Source organism: Erinaceus europaeus, chromosome 19 (assembly GCF_950295315.1).
Source record: "Erinaceus europaeus chromosome 19, mEriEur2.1, whole genome shotgun sequence".
Lineage (NCBI taxonomy): Eukaryota > Metazoa > Chordata > Mammalia > Eulipotyphla > Erinaceidae > Erinaceus > Erinaceus europaeus.
This window is the reverse complement of record NC_080180.1, coordinates 20,175,018-20,193,794: the sequence shown is the minus strand read 5'-3', so window position 1 is coordinate 20,193,794 and position 18,777 is coordinate 20,175,018. Positions and strand designations below refer to the sequence as shown.

The 18,777-nt window shown below is 50.9% G+C and overlaps 1 protein-coding gene across 3 annotated transcripts in view; it reads right to left on the bottom strand.

Annotated features, from left to right (window-relative positions):
- The window catches only part of NAV1 (neuron navigator 1), a 282,750-nt gene that overhangs the window by 174,947 nt on the left and 89,026 nt on the right, over nucleotides 1-18,777 (bottom strand). For all 3 annotated transcript variants that reach the window (XM_060178529.1, XM_060178531.1, XM_060178530.1), the window contains exon 3: nucleotides 15,818-15,918. In XM_060178529.1, coding sequence (XP_060034512.1) covers nucleotides 15,818-15,918 — 101 coding nt within the window. The remainder of the gene's footprint in view (nucleotides 1-15,817; nucleotides 15,919-18,777) is intronic.

Below are 18,777 nucleotides of genomic sequence, written 5' to 3'. Positions count from 1 at the left end.
GATGTGGACGTGCAGGTAAAAGGGACTGAGACAGGGCGCCTCTGGATGCGCAAGGGAGCGTGGACCCCGGTGCGTGAGAAGTAATTGGGGGGGGTCCCCAAGGGAGGGAGTAGTGTTGGGGAAGTAATAACCAGGTGGCCGCCTCCCCTACTTTCAACCCTATCTCCAGGGTTCTTTCCAGGAAATTCCCTGCCTCACCAGACTTCAGCTTCCTGGAGTTATCTCCACAGGTAGGGATGAGGTGGGGCAGGGCCTGGGGTCCTCGGGGAAGAAGTAACTCTTGGGAACAGCAACCAGGATTCTAATGAACCGCGTGACCTTGTCAAAGTCACTGCGCCCGAAGGCTTTGAGTCTCTGGCAGCAGCTGCACCAGCTCCCCAGGGAGAACTCGCTGCTGTGGTGCCCAGGAACTCAGGGGGAGGCTGGGCAGGGTCCTGCTTGTGCTCATGTGGAGCCACACCACTTAAACGGGTTTCCCTAACCCTTCTGTCCCACCTGAGCCCAAAGAAAAGCTATGGGGGGGGGGGGGAAGGCAGCAGTTTAGAGGGAAAAATGACCTGTCTCCCATGGCCTCTGAGTCAGGGCCAAGTTATCTGAGCAGAAGGTCCCTGAGGCAAGGAGGTGTGTGTGTGTGTGTGTGTGTGTGTGTGTGTGTGTGTGTGTGTGTTCCCGTGTCTGTGACAGCAAAGCTCAATCCAGGGGATCCACACCAGAGTGGGAAAAAGACCCTAAGAACTTCTCCTCCCATCTGATTATCCACCCGACCCACCCCCAGATCTTCAGAATCCTGTGTCTACACAGGTGCGACAACTCCATGACACAGTGGACCTGACTGAGATCTGCTGTGTGCTGGTCCTGCAGGGGTCCCCAGGTCTCTGCCTTCCATGGTCTGCAGGGACAGGGGTCACAGCAGGGGCGACGTGCTGACCACAGTAGTGAGAGTAGTGCTTGGTAAAAGGCAGAGTTGCCTTTGGCCTTAGAGATGCAGAGAGCAACGGCCAGGCTGTGCACCAGGAGTGTCAGATCGGCCAAACAAAACCTGAGCAAATAGCAAATGGCTCCATTTGAAGCACACACACACACACTCACCCCAGGCAGTTGGGGGGGGGGGTGCTAGTGACCCTAATGACAAGAGGGTGACTGAGCCCTGGAGAGCAGGGACCCTGACATCTGACCACTAGAATACACATCCAGTGTTTACTTAGTAGCTGCTGAATGAATGAATGAATGAATGACTGTGGGAGGCAGAGACTGTGCCAGCAGGTGAAGAGCTCTCAAGACTTTTCTAGAAGATGCAGTGTTAATAGGGAGGGCTCAGAGATCACAGTTGCAGTGGTATCCTGTCAGAAGTTGGCTGGAGTCCAGACAGCACCCCAAGGCTGAGGCCCGTCATGGGGTATTCCCTCTAGGCTCACATGATGTAATCAAGCTTATACCCAGATAGAAGTTTCCAGACACAGGGAGGGGTGAAAGCCCTATCAATGGTGCCAACTGTCTGGGTAATCAGACCCTTCTTCCTGCCCCATCCCATAGGCCATTTCCAAGGAAATTGCAGACTGTCTCTGTGATCCTCATCAACACTCAGAAGCTGTTCTCTACTTTGCACCAGGCACATCTCCTTTAGTCACAAGCGAGCCTCACCTTTCCCAAAAATAGCTACCTGAGAAGCTGGGGACACATGCTCTGATTTGCCAGGCTATGGGTGCTCAGGCCTGTTGCCTAAAGCTGTTGTCTTCTGCATCCTCACCATCTCCCCTCAGCAGACATGGGGCCACCCTGTGACCAACAAGTGTAACCTCCCTCACTGTGGTCCACTCCACCTCAGGTGCACTGCTGTGGGTGAGCCTGAAGGTCCAAGCTTGGTTAATTGGTCTCTTGTCCCTGCAGGTTTGGCTCCCCAGAGTTAATCTTTAGACCTGCTGTGGGGTGCCATCCACTTGTTGCTCAGTTCACCTCAGCTGGCTGCTTGGCCACCTCAGGTCCACTGTCCTCTGGACCTGAACTTCTTCTGACTCTCACTCCCTCCCTCCTTCCTTCCTGTGCTCCAGCTTGGTCCCTTCCCCCTCTCTAATTTGTCTTTGTTCCTCTGTGCCTCCTTTCCAGGAAAGCTCCTGCAGCAAGCTCAAGCCTTTCTCTCCTGAAATTCCTCTTCCTTCCAGAGGAGGGCTGTTCATAAGAGGTGTGCCCGCCCCTCTGTGCCATCCAAACCTCTACCTACTCTCCAGCAGGAAATGTCACCTGTGTGAGCTGGGCAACATCTTCCAGGCTTGATTCGTGAGTAAATTTGTCTCATGACCACTCACCCTCTCCCTCAGCTCTCACTTCCCCATTGGCCAGAGTCTCACACCGGCCCCTTTAAATAGCCATCTCTGAGTGGTGCAACTTGCAGACGCTCCCTAATGCGACCTCTCTTCTGCCAGACTCTTTTTGATTCCTTTCTCATCCCAGGAGTTTCCCACCATCCTCCACTGCAGTGGGAGTGCCCTGCTGCCGTGGCAACGGCCATTCCAGCATCAGTAGATGAAGCCAGTGTACTCTGAAAGCTTCTGAAAGCCATTCTTAAAAAGAGAGGGACCTGCCCTCCCAGCCCCTTATCCCACCCCCACCCCACCCCACCCCACCCCTAGGACAGACTGACTGACAGAGGAGGCTCTGCAGGCACATGAAGGGGACTGGTCCTGCCAGTCTTCTGAAGGGGGCAGACGGACAGCCCCCAACTCTCAGCTCCCTAAAGGCCAGCTCATCACCCCACTTCTCTCTCTCAAAGGCACCAGCCATTGCAGGGCTGGGATGAGTGATTCAACCACATCTGTTGGCCACAAACTTAAAGTAATTTGAGGAATGAAGATGTAGGCTGGGAGCCAGGGGGAGGCCATCCCTGGGCTACATTCTCACACCCCTGTAACTGGAACCGGATGTAGCCAGGTGGGGGGGGGGCATGCTCTGCCCCCAGAACTGGGTTAGGTGTTTAGCATTGTTGGGGGTGGGGGGGAGGGGAGAGTGAGCAGAGGGCAGGATCTGGCTGTTGCCCTTGAAGTGTGACCTTGGGAGAAAACTGGGCAGGGGAGTCCACATTTGGCAGAGGGGCAGGATCTGACAGTTGTGCCACTGTGAGAATCTGGAGGGCACAGGCTGGGAACTGTCACAGCACAGGGGACAGTCCCCAACCCTGTTAAGCATTTCTGAAGGTGGATAAACAGACCAACATCAGGCAGATGAGCAAGGGGGAAAGACCTCGGGATTTACAGCAAGGCCAATTCTCCACACATGTTATTAACTATAGTCTTTTATGAAGACAGCTAGGGGTGGCATCACAGAGTACGGCAGAAGATGGAAGGGACCAGCATTCTCGTCTTCATGGAACTTCCATCATAACAAGGGGGGCAGGCAGTAAGTTAGAAATGTTAGATGTGGGGCTGGGCTGTGGTGTACCCGTCTAAGCACATACATTACCATCCTCAAGGATCCAGGTTCAAGTCCCTGCTCTCTACCTGCAGGGGGTGAAGCTTCAAGATCAGTGAAGGAAGTATTGCTGGTGTCTTTCTGTTTCTATCTCTCTATCTCTACCTCCTCTCTCAATTTGTCTTATCAAATAAAGGGCGGGGGGGTGGCCTCCAGGAGGGGAGGATTCATCAATGTAGACACTGAGCCCCAATAATAACCCTGATGGCAAACCAGGCAAATGATAGCCCTGAGGAAACAGCATAATGGTTATGCAAGAGACCTTCATGCCTGACACTCTCAGGTTCAATCCCCAGTACCACCATAAGCCAGAGCTGAATAGTGCTCTGGTCTCTATATATTCTCTTATTAAAATAAAGAAAATGTTTTTGTTTTTAATTGTGAGTTGCTAAAAAGCACTACAATAAAAAAACAAGCAAGAAGGGGACTACAAAAGGGACAAAGGCAGGGTTGAAATTTCAATTTGGGGGCTGGGTGGTGGCACACCTGGTTGAGTGCACATGTTACAATGCACAAGGACCCAGGTTCGAGCCCCCAGTCCCCACCTGCAGGGGGCAGGCTTCACAAGTGGTGAAGCAGTGTTGCAGGCGTCTCTTGGTCTCTCACCCTCTCTACCCCTCCCTTCCCTCTTGATTTCTGACTCTCTCTATCCAATAAATAAATAGAGATAATAAAAAAAGAAAAAAAAAAGAAATTTCAATTTGGCAGCATGAGTGAGTGACTGAGAAGGAGCTGTCTGAGTCGAGTTCTTGTAGGAATTTTCTTTATCTGTGGGAAAAGATTTCCAGGCAGAGGGAGCAGACCAAGGAAGAGTGTGGCTGGCGTGTTTGGGGAACTGCAAGATCATCAGGGCTGCCCAGAGAGGAAGGAAGTGGGCAGGGCAGGAGGGGAGGCCAGATGTGGAGGGCTCTTTGGGTCATTGTGAGGATTTGGCCTTTCACCCCGGATGACATGGGAGTCCCTGGCAATTTGGAGCAGAGCCTAGTGTCCTGGAAAAGGTCACCCTGGTGATGTGGGACATGGTACAGTGGACCAAGCATTGGACTCTCAAGCATGGGGTCCTGAGTTCAATCCCTGGCATTGAATTTGTCAGGGAAGCTCTGGTGGCCTCTCTACCCCATGCCATTCATTAATAACATAAATGAAAATACAAGGCAAAAACATCACTCTAGCTCACAGAAGCAGCTGCAATAACCTAGGTGCAGCTGATAGTAGCTTAGAACAAGGTGGTGGCTTGAGTGGCAATAGGAGTGACACATGTTTACAAGCCAAGAGAGCTTGCAGGGGGCCTGTGTGGGAGTGTAGGGGGCAGGAATCAAGACTACTCCTGTGGTTGTGCCCCAGCCAAGGCTGAGACTGAAGATGGTCCCAGTCCAGGTGGGGAATCTTTTGGGGAAAGGATTGGGGCCTTTTTTCTCGCTGGTCCTTCCTGGGGCCCACAGGCCTGCACTGGGCCCTCCCTGTCTCCCCCCACACAGCTTGCTGCACCTTTTCTATGATCCCTAACATCTACAGCCAACAGGGTTTTGTTTGTTTGTTTGTTTTCCTTTTGTTGCCCTTTTTTTATTGTTGTTCTGGTTATTATTATTGTTGTTACTGGTTGATGTCATCATTGTTGGATAGGACAGAAAGAAATGGAGAGAGGAGGGGAAGACAGAGAGGTAGAGAGAGAAAGATAGACACTTGCAGACCTGTTTCACAGCTTGTAAAGTGATCCCCCTGTAGGAGGGGAGCCAGGGGCTCGAACCGGGATCCTTACACCAGTCCTGTGCTTCATGCCATGTGTACTTAACTCACTGTGCTACCACCGAACCCCCTGCCAACAGTTGGCTTTTTAAAAAATATTTATTTATTCCCTTTTGTTATCCTTGTTATTTTCTTGTTGTAGTTATTATTGTTGTTGTTACTAATCTTGTTTGCTCAGCTTGGGACTTTTTCTCAGCTGCCACCATGGCTTGCTGAGCATATAGGGCCTTCAGAAATGTTTGGTGCATTCTGCCGGACTCAGATGAATGGACGAGTGACTCAGAGCAGATGTGTGGGGGGTTGTAAACAACAGTGACCTCTCGATCCCCCCATGAGACAGTGCAGCTGGTGTTCTGGAGTGGACGCCTGTCTTCTGGGATGGTGGCCCAGGACCTTCTTTTCCTCCCTGCAGCCCAGGAGTCCAAACAGAGCTTCTCTCCATCCCTTCTGGGGACACTCCACATTTTCAGGGGACCAGCCTGGGCTCTCCTGCCCACCTCTCTGATCTGGGAGACAACAGTAAAAGGGGGGGGGGCCCACACCCAGGCTCCTGGCATGTGTAGTTCCCAGGTGGAACTGGAGGACCTCTCTCCACTGTCATCTACAAAAGAAAAAGGGCCAGTGGACACTGATCCAATATGGGTACACCAGCTACTTCACACCTCTTTCAGGAAGCCTTCTCAGACTGATCTACTTGCTTTCTTCCAGCCTAGTCACTGTTTTTGCTTTGCCAGAATCTTGGCAGCTGATACATTCCTGGGGAGTCTGCAGGATCCTGACTCAACTTCTCTGGCCCCTGAAGGTCCCCTGAGCTCAGGGACTGGGGATTTTTCTTCCAGATCATAAGCTTAGGAAGTGGGGCTCATAGATGTGCCGTTTGTCTGCAGGGGGGAAATGAGGCTATATGACCTTAAGGGAATTTCTACATTCTCTGCACTCCAGCTGCTCTTGGAGGGAATGAAGTAGGGGGCCAGGGTGGAGCACAGAATCCCTACTCCCTGTTGGGCTTCCAACAGGAAAAGGCTGGAGGAATCCATGTAATCTGAGGTGCTGTGTCTGAAAATGTGCTCATCTGAAATCAGATCCTCCTGCTCTGTGGGCTAATAAAGAGACCCGGATAAGGAGTCTCGATGCTTCCCAGATGTGCCTGGCTTGCACACAACTGTCCCAGAAACACCTGCTGGGACGTCCACTGTACCATGGGCCCCTGATGAGCTCTGAGCCATCCAGGTGCATGGTCCCTTGCCCAGGACCAGCCCAGCTAGGTTGCTATGGGAACCACAGGCCCCAGAGGGATACACCTGGCTTGGCCAGTGAGAAAGGGAGGCAGGGACAAATGGAGACATGCAATCTGCCAGGTGGAAGCACAAAGAAGTCTTTTTCTCAACCTTCCACCTCAGGACAGAGCTGGTCCATTAGTGATGGGTCCTGTTACCCCACTGTGGTCACTAGGAAGGACACAAGGTCCAAACCCAGACACCAGGTGTCCTACCAAGACTATGATGATATCTGAACCACTAAACTTCCCCCCCTCCAACGCTATGCTGGGACTCATTGCCTGCATGACTCCATAGCCCCCAGTGGCCATCTTCTCCTTTCTTCTAGATAACAGGGTGGGAGACAGCGAAGGAGAGAGATAGAGAGAAGGAGAAACACTGCAGAACTACTCTGCCACTAGTGAGAAACTTCTCCCTTGCAGACATGTCCACATGTGGTGGCCTAGGGTTCAAACCTGGGTCCTCATGCATGGAAATGTGTGAGCCACCTGTCACCTTCCTCCACACCTCCAGTCCCCCTCCCCATACAGAACTTCTTAACCTGTGCTCATAGCCTGGCGGCAGAATGTCTAGAAAACCAGCCAGAGTCTCCTAGCAGGGGGCCCTAATCCTCTTATCTTAAGGATGGGAGGGGGCCACTGGGAAGCTGTGGTTTACTTTCTGCCCATTCACTGGTGTCCAATGAGGGAGGGAGGGAGGGAGGGAGGGACATCAGCCTTGAACTTGACCATCTCAGAGATGAAGGCCCCTTTTGGGAAACTAAGAAAAGCAAGGAAGGGACCGGGTGGTGGTGCACCTGGTTGAGCGCACATGTTACAGTGCACAAGGACCCGGGTTTCAGCCCCCGGTCCCCACCTGCAGGGGGAAAGCTTTGAGTGGTGAAGTAGGGCTGCAGTTGTCTCTCTCTCTCCCTCTCTATCTCCCCTACCCTCTTGATTTCTGGCTGTCTCTATCCAATAAATAAAGATAAGATAAGATAAGATAAGATAAGATAAGATAAGATAAGAAAGAAAGAAAGAAAGAAAGAAAGAAAGAAAGGAAGAAAGAAAGAAAGAAAGAAAGACAAGGAGACTGGGGAGAATGCGAGGGGTAGCACACCTTGCATGCCTGAGGTTCCAGGGTCCCGGGTTCTGTCCCACCATATACCAGTGCTCATGCCTTTCCTTATATCCCAAAATAATTTTTATTTTATCCATTCATTCATTCATTCATTTTTATTAAGAAAGAGGACTGACAAACTATTGTACTTACTGTTGAATGTAAAACATTAATTCCCCAATTAAAAAAGAAAGAAAGAAAGAAAGATAGATAGATAGATAGATAGATAGATAGATAGATAGATAGATAGATAGAAAGGGGACTGGCCAAGGGCAGGCAGTGGCTCAACTGGTTAAACACACATTACCCACCTCAAAGAACCTGGCTTGAGCTTGGCTCCACACCTGCAGGAGGGACGCTTCACAAGCAGTGAAGCAGGTCTGCAGGTGTCTATCTTTCTCTCTCCCTCTCTATCTCCTTTTCCTTTCAAATTCTCTCTGTCCTATCAAACAAAAGAAAAAGACAAAGAAAAAAAATGCCTACTGGAAGCTGTGGATTTGCCGGGTTGGCACTAAGCCCTAGTGATAACCCTAGTAGCAATTAAATTTTTTTTAAATAAAGTAAAAATTTTAAAATAAAATAAGAGGACTGGCCAACCTTTGTCCAGGGGTAGAATAAAGATCAGGTGAACCATGCACCAAGGGAGGTTTCTGTGACTGAGTCAAGGAATTCAAAGGAACAGGTGGAGGGCTAGCAAACTGTCTGGATGCTTCCCCCCACCCCAGGGCTGACAGTTCTGGCTGTCCCACATCTCTCTGGCCAAGAGAGATTCTAGCAGCCAGGCCCACCTCCTCCTGTGTCCACTATCACTATCTTCAGATCCATCCTGTGGCCAAGGGGCCAGAATTTGCTAGAAGGAACTGAAGCATCTTGGCTCAGGCTGGAGAACTAAGATTCTTAGTGAGGAGAACCTGCCAGGAGGAGGCTGGGTTGAGGGAAAACAGGGGATAGAGTGGAGGGGAGTAAGCTAGGAAAGCCGGAAGTTTTGTTTGTTGGTTTTTTAACTAGAGTCACGATCAGCTCTGTGTATGGGGGTGCCAGGGATGGAACCTGTGACTGTGGAGCCTCAGGCTGAGAGTCTGCTATGCTGTCTCAACAGTCTCTGCAGAAGGCATTTTATCACTCTGCTCTTCAGTTTTCCTTTCTCAGCATCAAAGGCTTGGGGGTGAAAGGGGTGACTTAGAGCTAGTCTTGAGGGGGTATCCTGAAGTCAGAGCCCTGCCCTTTGATCTTTATTTTTATTCTTTATTTACTGGATATAGACATCCAGAAATTGAGAAGGGAGGGGGAGAGAAAGAGGTGAGAGAGAGGGAGAGGGAGAGAGGGAGAGGGAGAGAGGGAGAGAGGGAGAGGGAGAGGGAGAGGGAGAGGGAGAGGGAGAGGGAGAGGGAGAGGGAGAAAGACTTGCAGCATTGCTTCACCACTTTGCAAAGCTTTCCTCCTGCTGGTGGGGCTGGGGACTTGATCCCAGGTCCCTGTGCATTGCAATATGTGCTCTCAACCAGGGGTGCCACTACCTGGCCCCTGCCCTTTGCTCTTTGCAGTGCTAGGGCATCTTCAGGGCCACCATGTACGTCAAGCACAGTTACACAAGCTGTGCACTGTACAGCTCCAGATTCTATTGATACATGAGCTTGAGCCTGGCAAGGTCTTGCTTATATTCAGGGCTCAGCCCAGAGCAAGCACTGGATGCAAACTTGGTGGATGCATATAGATTCGCTAGAGTGAAGAGACCCCGGTTCTTCTGGAAGGAACAGGAAACAGGGAAGCCAGACCATATAACCCTCATGTATTCCTTTTTTATATATAATTATCTTTATTTATTTATTTATTGGATAAAGACAGTCAGAATTTGAGAAGGAAGGGGGAGATAGAGAGGGAGAGAGGGAGAGAGACACTTGCAGCCCTGCTTCACCACTTGTAAAGCTTTCCCCCTGCAGGTGGGGACCAGGGGCTTGAACTCTGGTCCTTGAGCACTGTAACATATGTGCTCAACCAGGTGCGCTACCACCCAGCTCCTGTGTATTCCTTTTTTGGTAAAGATTTATTTATTGATTATAATGAGAGAGGTGGGGGCAGGGGAGTGGGTGGAGACCAGAGCACTGCTCAGCTCCAAATTATGGTGGTACTGGGGATTAAACCTGGGACCTCAGAGCCTCAGGCATAGTAACACTGCTCTAGCACATTGAGCTAGTTCTTGTAGCCTGGCTCTAGGTATGTATGTATTTTTGGGGAGGGGGGCCTACTGAAGCTTTCTTAAATGCTGTGGGGACTGACTGAGCTCAAACCTGGCTTGTGCACGTGGCAAAGCAGCGCACTATCTCAGTGAGCTATTCAACTGGCCCTCAAGTGTTTTTTCAGTATTCACAATTGTACTCACCCACCTTCTCCAGTGCGGAGGGTCTAGGGAGGATTCGGCCCAGGGTCCCAATGCCTTTCCTGGCCTCCCCACCCACCTCTACTCCCAGAGGTGGTGGCCCATTTGGCTAAAAGTGTCACTTCTAAGAACAGCTGCCTGGGTCCGGCACCACCTTTTGGCATCCACAAAGAGAACATGGAATGTAGAGCACAGGCTCCACAACCAACAATACCCAACATGCCTCCTGGGCATCTGAGCTCTTTTGAGCACTGTACCTGAACAGGGGGTGGGGAGTGGGGGGGGGTTATAATCCTTACAAAACCCCATCAGCACACAGAGATTAAATGACTTGTCAGAGGCTGCACAGCGAGCAGGTATTCGAGCTGTGAGGGCAGCTAGGGAGTTCGGGCTGTTAGAAGGATTAAGGGTGTTTATGCCAGTGCTGGTTCAAAGGATGCCATTCTGATTCCTTTCTCAGCTCCCCGAAGTTTGCTCTGTCCCAGAAGGCTGCTCTGCTGCCCAGACAGGGCCTACAGGGCCCCCACCCCTACCCCCAGCAGTACTGACCAGCTCCAGCCCCAAACAGCTTATATCATCTGCTTCAACTCTGTGCGTCCTAGTCAATTGTCTGCACGGATGGCTGGGACATGAGCCTCAGTTTGGCCTCAGAGTCCCCAGAGGGCAGAGAAGGCTGCCGTGTGAACTCAGCATGAAATGACACGCGGCTGGAATGAGAGAAGCCAGTGACATTCCAGGGCCCGCTCAGGATGAGGGTGATGACAGCGGGGGTGGTGGCTCACTGACCCACTTTCCTGCCCCACTGCCTGGCAGAGGCGAATAGAGGCGGACTTGAACTTGGAGGACATACAAGGAACACAGTGAGTAGTACCAGCCGCACGCGGGAGGCAGAGCAGTGACAGGGCTCTGTGACAAGCCTGCATTCAGATCCCAGCACAGGCCCCTGTGTGAGTTATTTCAGAACTTAGCTGAGTTGGATTTTCCTCACTAACACAGAATAACAGGACTACCTGTAAAGTGCTCATTGGTGGTACATAGTAGGTGTTCAGTGCTTTTTACCACTGTTTAAAGTAGTTAGGGGAAGTTGGAAGGTTTCAGTTCATCTGCTAACACCCTTCCCATTTCCCTCTTCTCTCTCTGTCTCTCTCTCTGTCTCTCTCTCTCTCTATATATATATATATATATTTGTTTTCTCTTGCTCTACTGGGTAAACTATGTTATGGCTTTAACCCTGCAATATATTTTTTTAATATTTATTTATTCCCTTTTGTTGCCCTTGTTTTATTGTTGTAGTCATTATTGTTGTTATTGATGTCATTGTTGTTGGATAGGACAGAGAGAAATCGAGAGAGGAGGGGACGACTGAGAGGTGGAGAGAAAGAAAGACACCTTTAGACCTGCTTCACCGCCTGTGAAGCGACTCCCCTGCAGGTGGGGAGCTGGAGGCTCGAACTGGAATCCTTATGCTGGTCCTTGCGCTTTGCGCCATGTGTGCTTAACCCGCTGCGCTACCGCCCGACTCCCCAACCCTGCAATATTTTTAAAAAGATTTATTTATTTATTTATGAGAGAGAGAGAACCAGAGCATCATTCTAGTACATGAAAAGCTAGGGGTTGAACTCAGGACTACCTGTCCAAGAAGCCAATGCATTATCCACTGCACCACCTTTTTTTTTTTTTTTTTAGCTAGGACACCATTCAACTCTGGCAATAAATGGGTACTGTAGTTTGAACCTGGGACTCTCTCAAGCAGGTCACCTGTACTACTGTTGTGCTGTCTCCCAGGACCTTAGTCCTATAATCTTAATCAAGTAACTCAGGTCTTTGCTTCTCCCCATTGAAAAGAATGCGGTATTGGGAAGAGATGGGTGGTATACTAGAGCTCTGATTTCCTAAATTCTTTTATTCCAAGTCACCTGTGCCCAGGGATTCTCGGGTTTGACTCAAGAAGTTGGGGGGGGGGGGCTTGCACTAGTGTATAGGGCTCAGGGGGCACTCCCTGACAAGCCCAGAACAATCTCCTCTCCCAGAAGCAATACACAGGCCTCTCTCATGCCTGCCTGAGGGCACATCAGGTCTGCAAGCTTTTTTAGAATAGAGTTCCCTTCCCCCCTCCTGAACCCACAGAAAACCTTAATTGTGGCTTAAAGACAAAGTCAGCTCAGAAAGAGAGAAGAGACAAACGGCCCCAGTGGGAGGCCAAACTCCAGCTGCCCCTCCTGTCCTATGTCCTATATATATCCCCCTCCTGCCAGAGGCAGGGCAGAGGCTCCCTGGGCTCCCAGAGACACATGTTGTGCAGAGTGAACACCCATCATTATGGGTCCACTTAGTGTTCGTGCAGACACACCCCACAGTGGAAGCAATTAGGGAATCGGTGTCGACCTCAGAGTGACCTTGCCAGCACACAGCCTCACGCATGCATGCTGCACATGGACACGCCTGCCTTCAGCAACTTCCCAAATCAAGACCAGATGGCGGGGCCTGATGGTGGAGTATCTGGTAGGTCACACATTGCCATGCATAAGGACTCTGGTTGGGATGCATTGGATCAACCTTCTAGTGGTGCATCCCGTAAGTACCCATTTATTGAGGAAACTGACGATCCTTCCTAGCTGACTGAATCCAACATGGATCCCAGTCACTTTCAAAGCCAGCAACAAGCAGACATCAGGCTCAACCTGACGCTGTTGACTGGCTACGGAAGAAGGGCAAACGCTAGAAGACGAAGGACTCTGGTTCAAGCCCCAGGTCCCTCCTGCAGGAGGAAAGCTACACGAGTAGTGACCTAGTACTTCAGGTGTCTTTCTCTGTCAATCTCCCTCCCTTTCTTAATTTCTCTGTATGTATCCAAAATAAAAGTAAGAGAAGCTTTGGCAGACAAGAGAGTCCCTTATGTTCTCCAATAGAGCTGGTGGGCTGTGCCCCAGGAGCAGCAGACTGTGAGCAGCCTTCTGGACAGATGAAGAGCAGCCCCCAACCCCAAATTCCTGCTCAGTGGCAAGTCATCACGGGAAATTCTCTTCCTGCCAGCCCAAGATTGCCCGGCCTCAACTCCACTGCCAGGCAGAGTAAGCCCAAAGTCCCACAGGGCTGAGGAAGGTCTGGGGCCTTCTGCTCCCCTCAGGACCCTGCCCTGTACCCTGGAGACAGTGGGCTTGGATGCTGGAGAGGATATTTCCAGGAGAGACAGAAGAGAAAGCATGGCCTATCTGTCCTATCAAATAAAATAGGGGGAAAAAAAAAGAGTTAACAATGGCCACTGAGCATGGCGGATTCATAATGCACGGTGCCCCAGCAATAAGCCTGGAGGCAAAAAAACAGACAAAACCAACAACAACAACAAAACCCTACCAGTGATGGGGCAGGGAGACAGCACAGCTGCATTGCACAGTACTTGCATGGAAGCAGTCCTAGGTCCCGTCCCTGATAGCCACAGCTGAGCAGTGTTCTAAAAGCTGACCTGACCTGTCACCTACAAACGATACGGAGATAACACGATCAGTAACTGCATTGGGTCCTGTGGCCGACACTGCTACATGACACAACACTGTCCAGGGGAACCCAGCTCTTCTCTTACTAGGGGTTGAGGAAGGGCATAAGCTCAGTGCCTTCCTGGTGCTATGGGGATTTGGTGGCTCCTATGAGGACAGGGAGACGGGTGCCCTTTGGGGATTCCAACAGACTCCAGAGCTCAGGCTCATGGAGTGAGTCTCTGGACCAAGACCTGTTAGGTCAGTCCTGCTCATCTTTTACCCCAGTGTCCAACACAGTGTTTAACACAAAGCAAACACCCATTGGTGGCCCGTCAATGAAATGAAAAAAAGGAATAAATGCCTTCTTCGGTCCCAGGACTGGCTTCCCTACCAGAGGCAGATCCACGTGTCTCCCCCAATCCCCACCACCATGACAACTAGCTAAGGTCAGAGCAGATGTGGGTAGAGAGCCCTGCTCCCTTCCCCAGGCCCCAGGGAACCTTCGTGGTTCTCCATGTCCCTTGTAAAATGTCCCCTCCCCTCCAGAGTGCACCTGGTTGAATGCACATGTTACAATGCACAAGGACCCGGCTTCGAGCACTCCCTCCAGTCTCCACTTGCAGAGGGAAAGCTTAGCGAGTGGTGAAGCAGTACTACAGGTGTCTCTGTCTTTCTCCCTCTGTCACCTCAATCCCTCTTGATTTCTGGCTGTCTCTATCTAATAAATAAGTAAATACCAAAAAAAAAAAAAAAAAAGAATTAAACCCACCTCCGGAGGCCCACTTGCCCCACACCCCACAAGGTGACCCAGCCTGCAGCCTTTCAGACCAGGGCACCTTCAGATGTGGGAAGGGCAAGTCCCCTCACGGACACCTGGCCATAAGGAGTAAGCAGTGCCTGGATCCATGCAGTCCGTTAAGCCCTGGCCATGCAGCGTGCACATAAGGAAAGCATTATGCTACCAAAACTACAAATGTAAAAATAGAGCTGTGCATAGTTTCCTGGTTACCACATTCTAATTCTGATGGCTTTTCAGTGCCAGGGAGATTTGGGTTCCTTTTGTCCCCTGCCATGCCCTGTACACCCTGCATGTAGACTATTGTGGGAGGGGGTGGCCTGCTTTTCTAGAGGCTTACCTGTTGCCCCACAGCCCTCCTCTGGTAGGCTTGCTGTGGATGAGTGGACGGAACTGCTCTGTTTTCATTGTCACAGTGACTCTACAGTTGCTGCAGGTGACCAGGCCCACAGAGGGCTCAGAAGGGCCCAGCTTCCAGGTGGAGGTGGGGACAAAGAGGGCAAGGAGGACACACCACTAGTGTCCAAGGACATTGGGGTCAGACTTGACCCAAGGCAGGGCACCAAGGTGAAGCTGTAAGATGATCTTTGGTGGAGGCCAGGCAATGATGCGCCTGGTTAAACACACACATTACCATGTACAAGGACCTAGATTCGAGCCTCAACTACCTGCCTGCAAGGGGGAAGCTTCACATATACTGAAGCAGGTCTGTAGGTGTCTTTTTCTTTCTCTCTCTAGCTTCCCCTCCCCTCTCAATTTCTATCTGTCCTACCTAATAAAAACAGAAAGGGGGGATAGATAATATTGGGTTTGCCAATATCAAATCCATTCCTTTCCCTGGAAGTAAAGGATGGATCATGAATCAGGTTCCTCATGGTGTGGCATCTCCTACATCCCTGGTGTGGATAAAAGCCATCTTCTGCACGTGCTTTCAGTGCTGTAAGGAAATCTACACACATTCCTGAACTCGGAGGGAGGTTCAAATCTGACCCCTTGCCTACAGGGCACAAGGCATTCACTCACCATCCATTCACTCAGAGACACCCACAGAGCCCCTGCCACGAGCCACCTGGCAGCTTTGTCTCTGCCCTTACAGAAGAAAAGCACTGCACTCTGATTTCTAGAATCTCCCAGAAGATTCTGGGTCTTTTTGCTAAGTCTCATGTTCTGGTTCCTGAGACTCAGTTGACAATATTCTGGTGGCACAGGCAGGTGACAGTTTGGAAGCGGTCAGTTAAAAGTGGTCCTGAGACAGAAAACATCTGCAGGGAAGTTTAGCCAGAGACCTGGGGACTGTTTCCCTGCTTTCCAGAATCTTCATCTTCAGCGTGGGCTTGGCTTAGAAACCAAGCTTTTGACTCTCAGTGTCTTCAAGTTCTGACAAGGCCCCAGTGACTCTCACAGCCTGAGCACCCACAGCCATTTCCCCCTCTTGGCCTGGATTCGACAGCCTGGCCCTGGGTGCAAATCACAAGTATATCTCTTATTGTTAAGAGATGCCCATGGGCTGTCTGTGCAGGCAGTGAGGAGAGTTCTAGCCCAGTGGCCTCTCAGCCCCAGGAGGAGGACCCTTCCAAGCACTTACCCATGCAGAAGTCCTCCTCAGTCCTGACAGGGGGCCCAGAGTCCTCGCCCAAGGCCCAACTATCTTGGGGGAGGGGCTCAGGCTCCTGGTCTGTCTGTACCCTGTGGGAGAGGGATAAAAAAGGGGGTTAAGGGGGTCACTTATAGCAGGGGTTGTCCTGACCTTGTGACCTCTCCCAGAGATCAGATCCCTTAGAGCTTGGTCCTTCCTGCCCACTGGTCCCTGCACCCTACTCTTCTTTTGAGTTTCTTCTGTCAATAAAGCCAGCAGCCTCCCTTGAGCCCCTCTGCTCTTTCTCCCCTCCCCGACCCCAGCCACCTCAGTGCCCACTCATTTGGTTTTATCTTAGTGTGTTCTTTCATGGATATCCCCCCGCCCCCACTGGGGCCTCACAACTTTCAAGCTTCCACTGCTCCAGCAGATTTTCCTCACTTATATGGGACTGCAAAATAGCTCACTTGGGAGGATATGCTTAGCTCTGCATGTCACCGGGGTTCAAGTCCCAGGCCACCCTAGCAATGACGGAGGCTTCAGGGCTACAGTATCTCTCCCTCCCTGAAAAAAAAAAAAAGACCTGGAGTGATGAAGCCCTCATCACAACATAAAATTCTGATAGAGACAGAGAGAGGTAGAGAGAGAGGAGACAACACAGCACTGCCATACTGTTCATGAAACTTCCCCTGGCCATGCATGATGCTCCCATGTGGAGCCCTGTACATGGCTGAGGTGTGAGCCTACCACACAAACTATCTCCCAGTCCCGCCATCAATTTCAGTCCCTTCTAGTGCACACATGGGTCATCATCCAGACAGGATATATCTTGCTTCTGACTTATTTCACTTTGCATAACCCCCTTGAGGTCTTTCCATTTTTCTGCAGGTGGAAAGAAGTTCATTTTAAAAAAAATTTTTTTAAAAATATTTATTTATTTCCTTTTGTTGCCCTAGAAGTTCATTTTTAAATTATTTATTTATTTATCCATGAGAGAGATAGGAGGAGAGAAAGAACCAGACATCACTCTGGTACATGTGCTGCCAGGGATTGAACTCAGGACCTTGTGGTTGAGGATCCAATGTTTTATCCACTGCGCCACCTCCCAGACCACAAGAAGTTCATTTTTTATGGCTGAGTAGTATTCTATTGTGCACCTCTACCATGCCTTCTCTGGCCAAACATCTAGCGATTCAGCGGTCTCACTGCTTAGCTATTGTAAACACTGCTGTTTGTTTTGACTTCAGGATTTTCTGTTTCTTTTGTTGTAGATAGAGAAAGAGAAGGCAGAGAGAGAGGGAGAGAGAGAGAGAGAGAGAGGAAGAGATAGAGAGGGAGGGAGAGAGAGAGAAAGAGAAGGAGAGGGAGGGGGAGAGGGAGAAGGAGAGGGAGGGAAAAGGAGGGAGGGAAGAAGGGGGGGGAGAGAGAGAGAGAGAGGCTACAGCACCAAGTGATAGGCCCAAACCTGGGTCACACTCACGGTAAAGCAATGTATGATCCCAGTGAGTATTTCACCAGTCCAGCTGTCATGTTGTTTTAACCCTTCCCTGGAGGCTGAGTCACCCTGGGACAGAGCCATGGAAGAACTCTAGCTGAAGCTGGGGTCACGACCCCTCAGGAGAACTCAGGGGGCACCTGGCCCTCCCCAGGCTAAGTCTGGGGCAGTGAGGAGATGGGGACAGCAGGTGGGCTCAGTGGGAGCTGCAGTGAGTCCCTGGAGAGGGCCACTGTGGAGCAGGCAGGAAGGGTAAGGTCTCTGGGCACCAACGCCCAAGTCCACACAGGCCTCTGAGCAGAACCCCAACCACACAGAGGCTCCAGGAGCAAAGGCAGTGGTAGCTCTCATTGTGGGTAATTAGCTGGGCTCTGAGCTTGCCCGCCCTCCGGCCCAGCCGCCACTGTCTCCAGTAAATGGGCCCTTTGGCAGCTGGGCTGGAGGCTGGGAGGCACCGGGTCAGGGGACTCTGTCTCCAGTCCTAGGAGACTTGGTCTCCTCACTAGCTTTTTGTTGTTCGATGCCTTGGAGGCTGGGACTTAATTCTGCTGTTCCCTGGCTATGCAGCACAGAGGAGATGTCTTCCCTTCTCTGGTTCTGCTGGCTCAGGGGTTGATGGTCAGGCCTCAGCTGGTGTGACAATTCAGGGTTGCTGTTGCAGCCCTGCTATTCCTCAGGCATTTAGCTGAGCTCTGTAACCTTAGAGGACCCTGTCCTGGGCTCTGGGAAGAGCATCAGAGAGAGTGGGCACCTCAGCTTGCCCCAAGGAGGGCTCAGTGTGCTGAGGTCACTCATCCTAGTGCTGTCACCAGCTAAGTGCCAGTCCAGATATGACAGGAGACACAGATAAAAGAGCTGGTTGGCTAGACTTCCCTAGACAGACGACCCCACCAATGTGTCCTGGAGCTCCGCTTTCCCAGAGCCCCACCCCTTAGGGAAAGAGAGAGGCAGGCTGGGAGTATGGATTGATTTGTCAACGCCCATGTTCAGTGGTAAGCAATTACAGAAGCCAGACCTTCCACCTTCTGCATCCCACAATGACCTTAGATGGATCCCACAATGGGTCCATACTCCCAGAGGGATAAAGAATAGGAAAGCTATCAGGGGAGGGGATGGGCTACAGAGATCTGGTGGTGAGAATTGTGTGGAGTTGTACCCCTCTTATCCTATGGTTTTGGTAATGTCTCCTTTTTTAAATTAAAAAAAAAAAAAGAGCTGGTTGGCTCCTGGGAAGAAACTAGAAGTAAGGATGTAGAAGTAAGGGAATGTGACATACAGATAAGGAGGTGGTAGGTGTAGGGGGGATAGAAGCTCCAAAGTCTCAGGTTCAATCCCCCATACCACTATAAACCAGGGCTGAGCTGTGCTGGGGGTGAGGGGGAGAAGAAGGAAAAAGAGGTGATAGGACTTTATATTGGGGGAAGGACATGTCTGTAGTGTGTGAATGTTTCCTTGAGAGAGGCCCAGGAGGTGG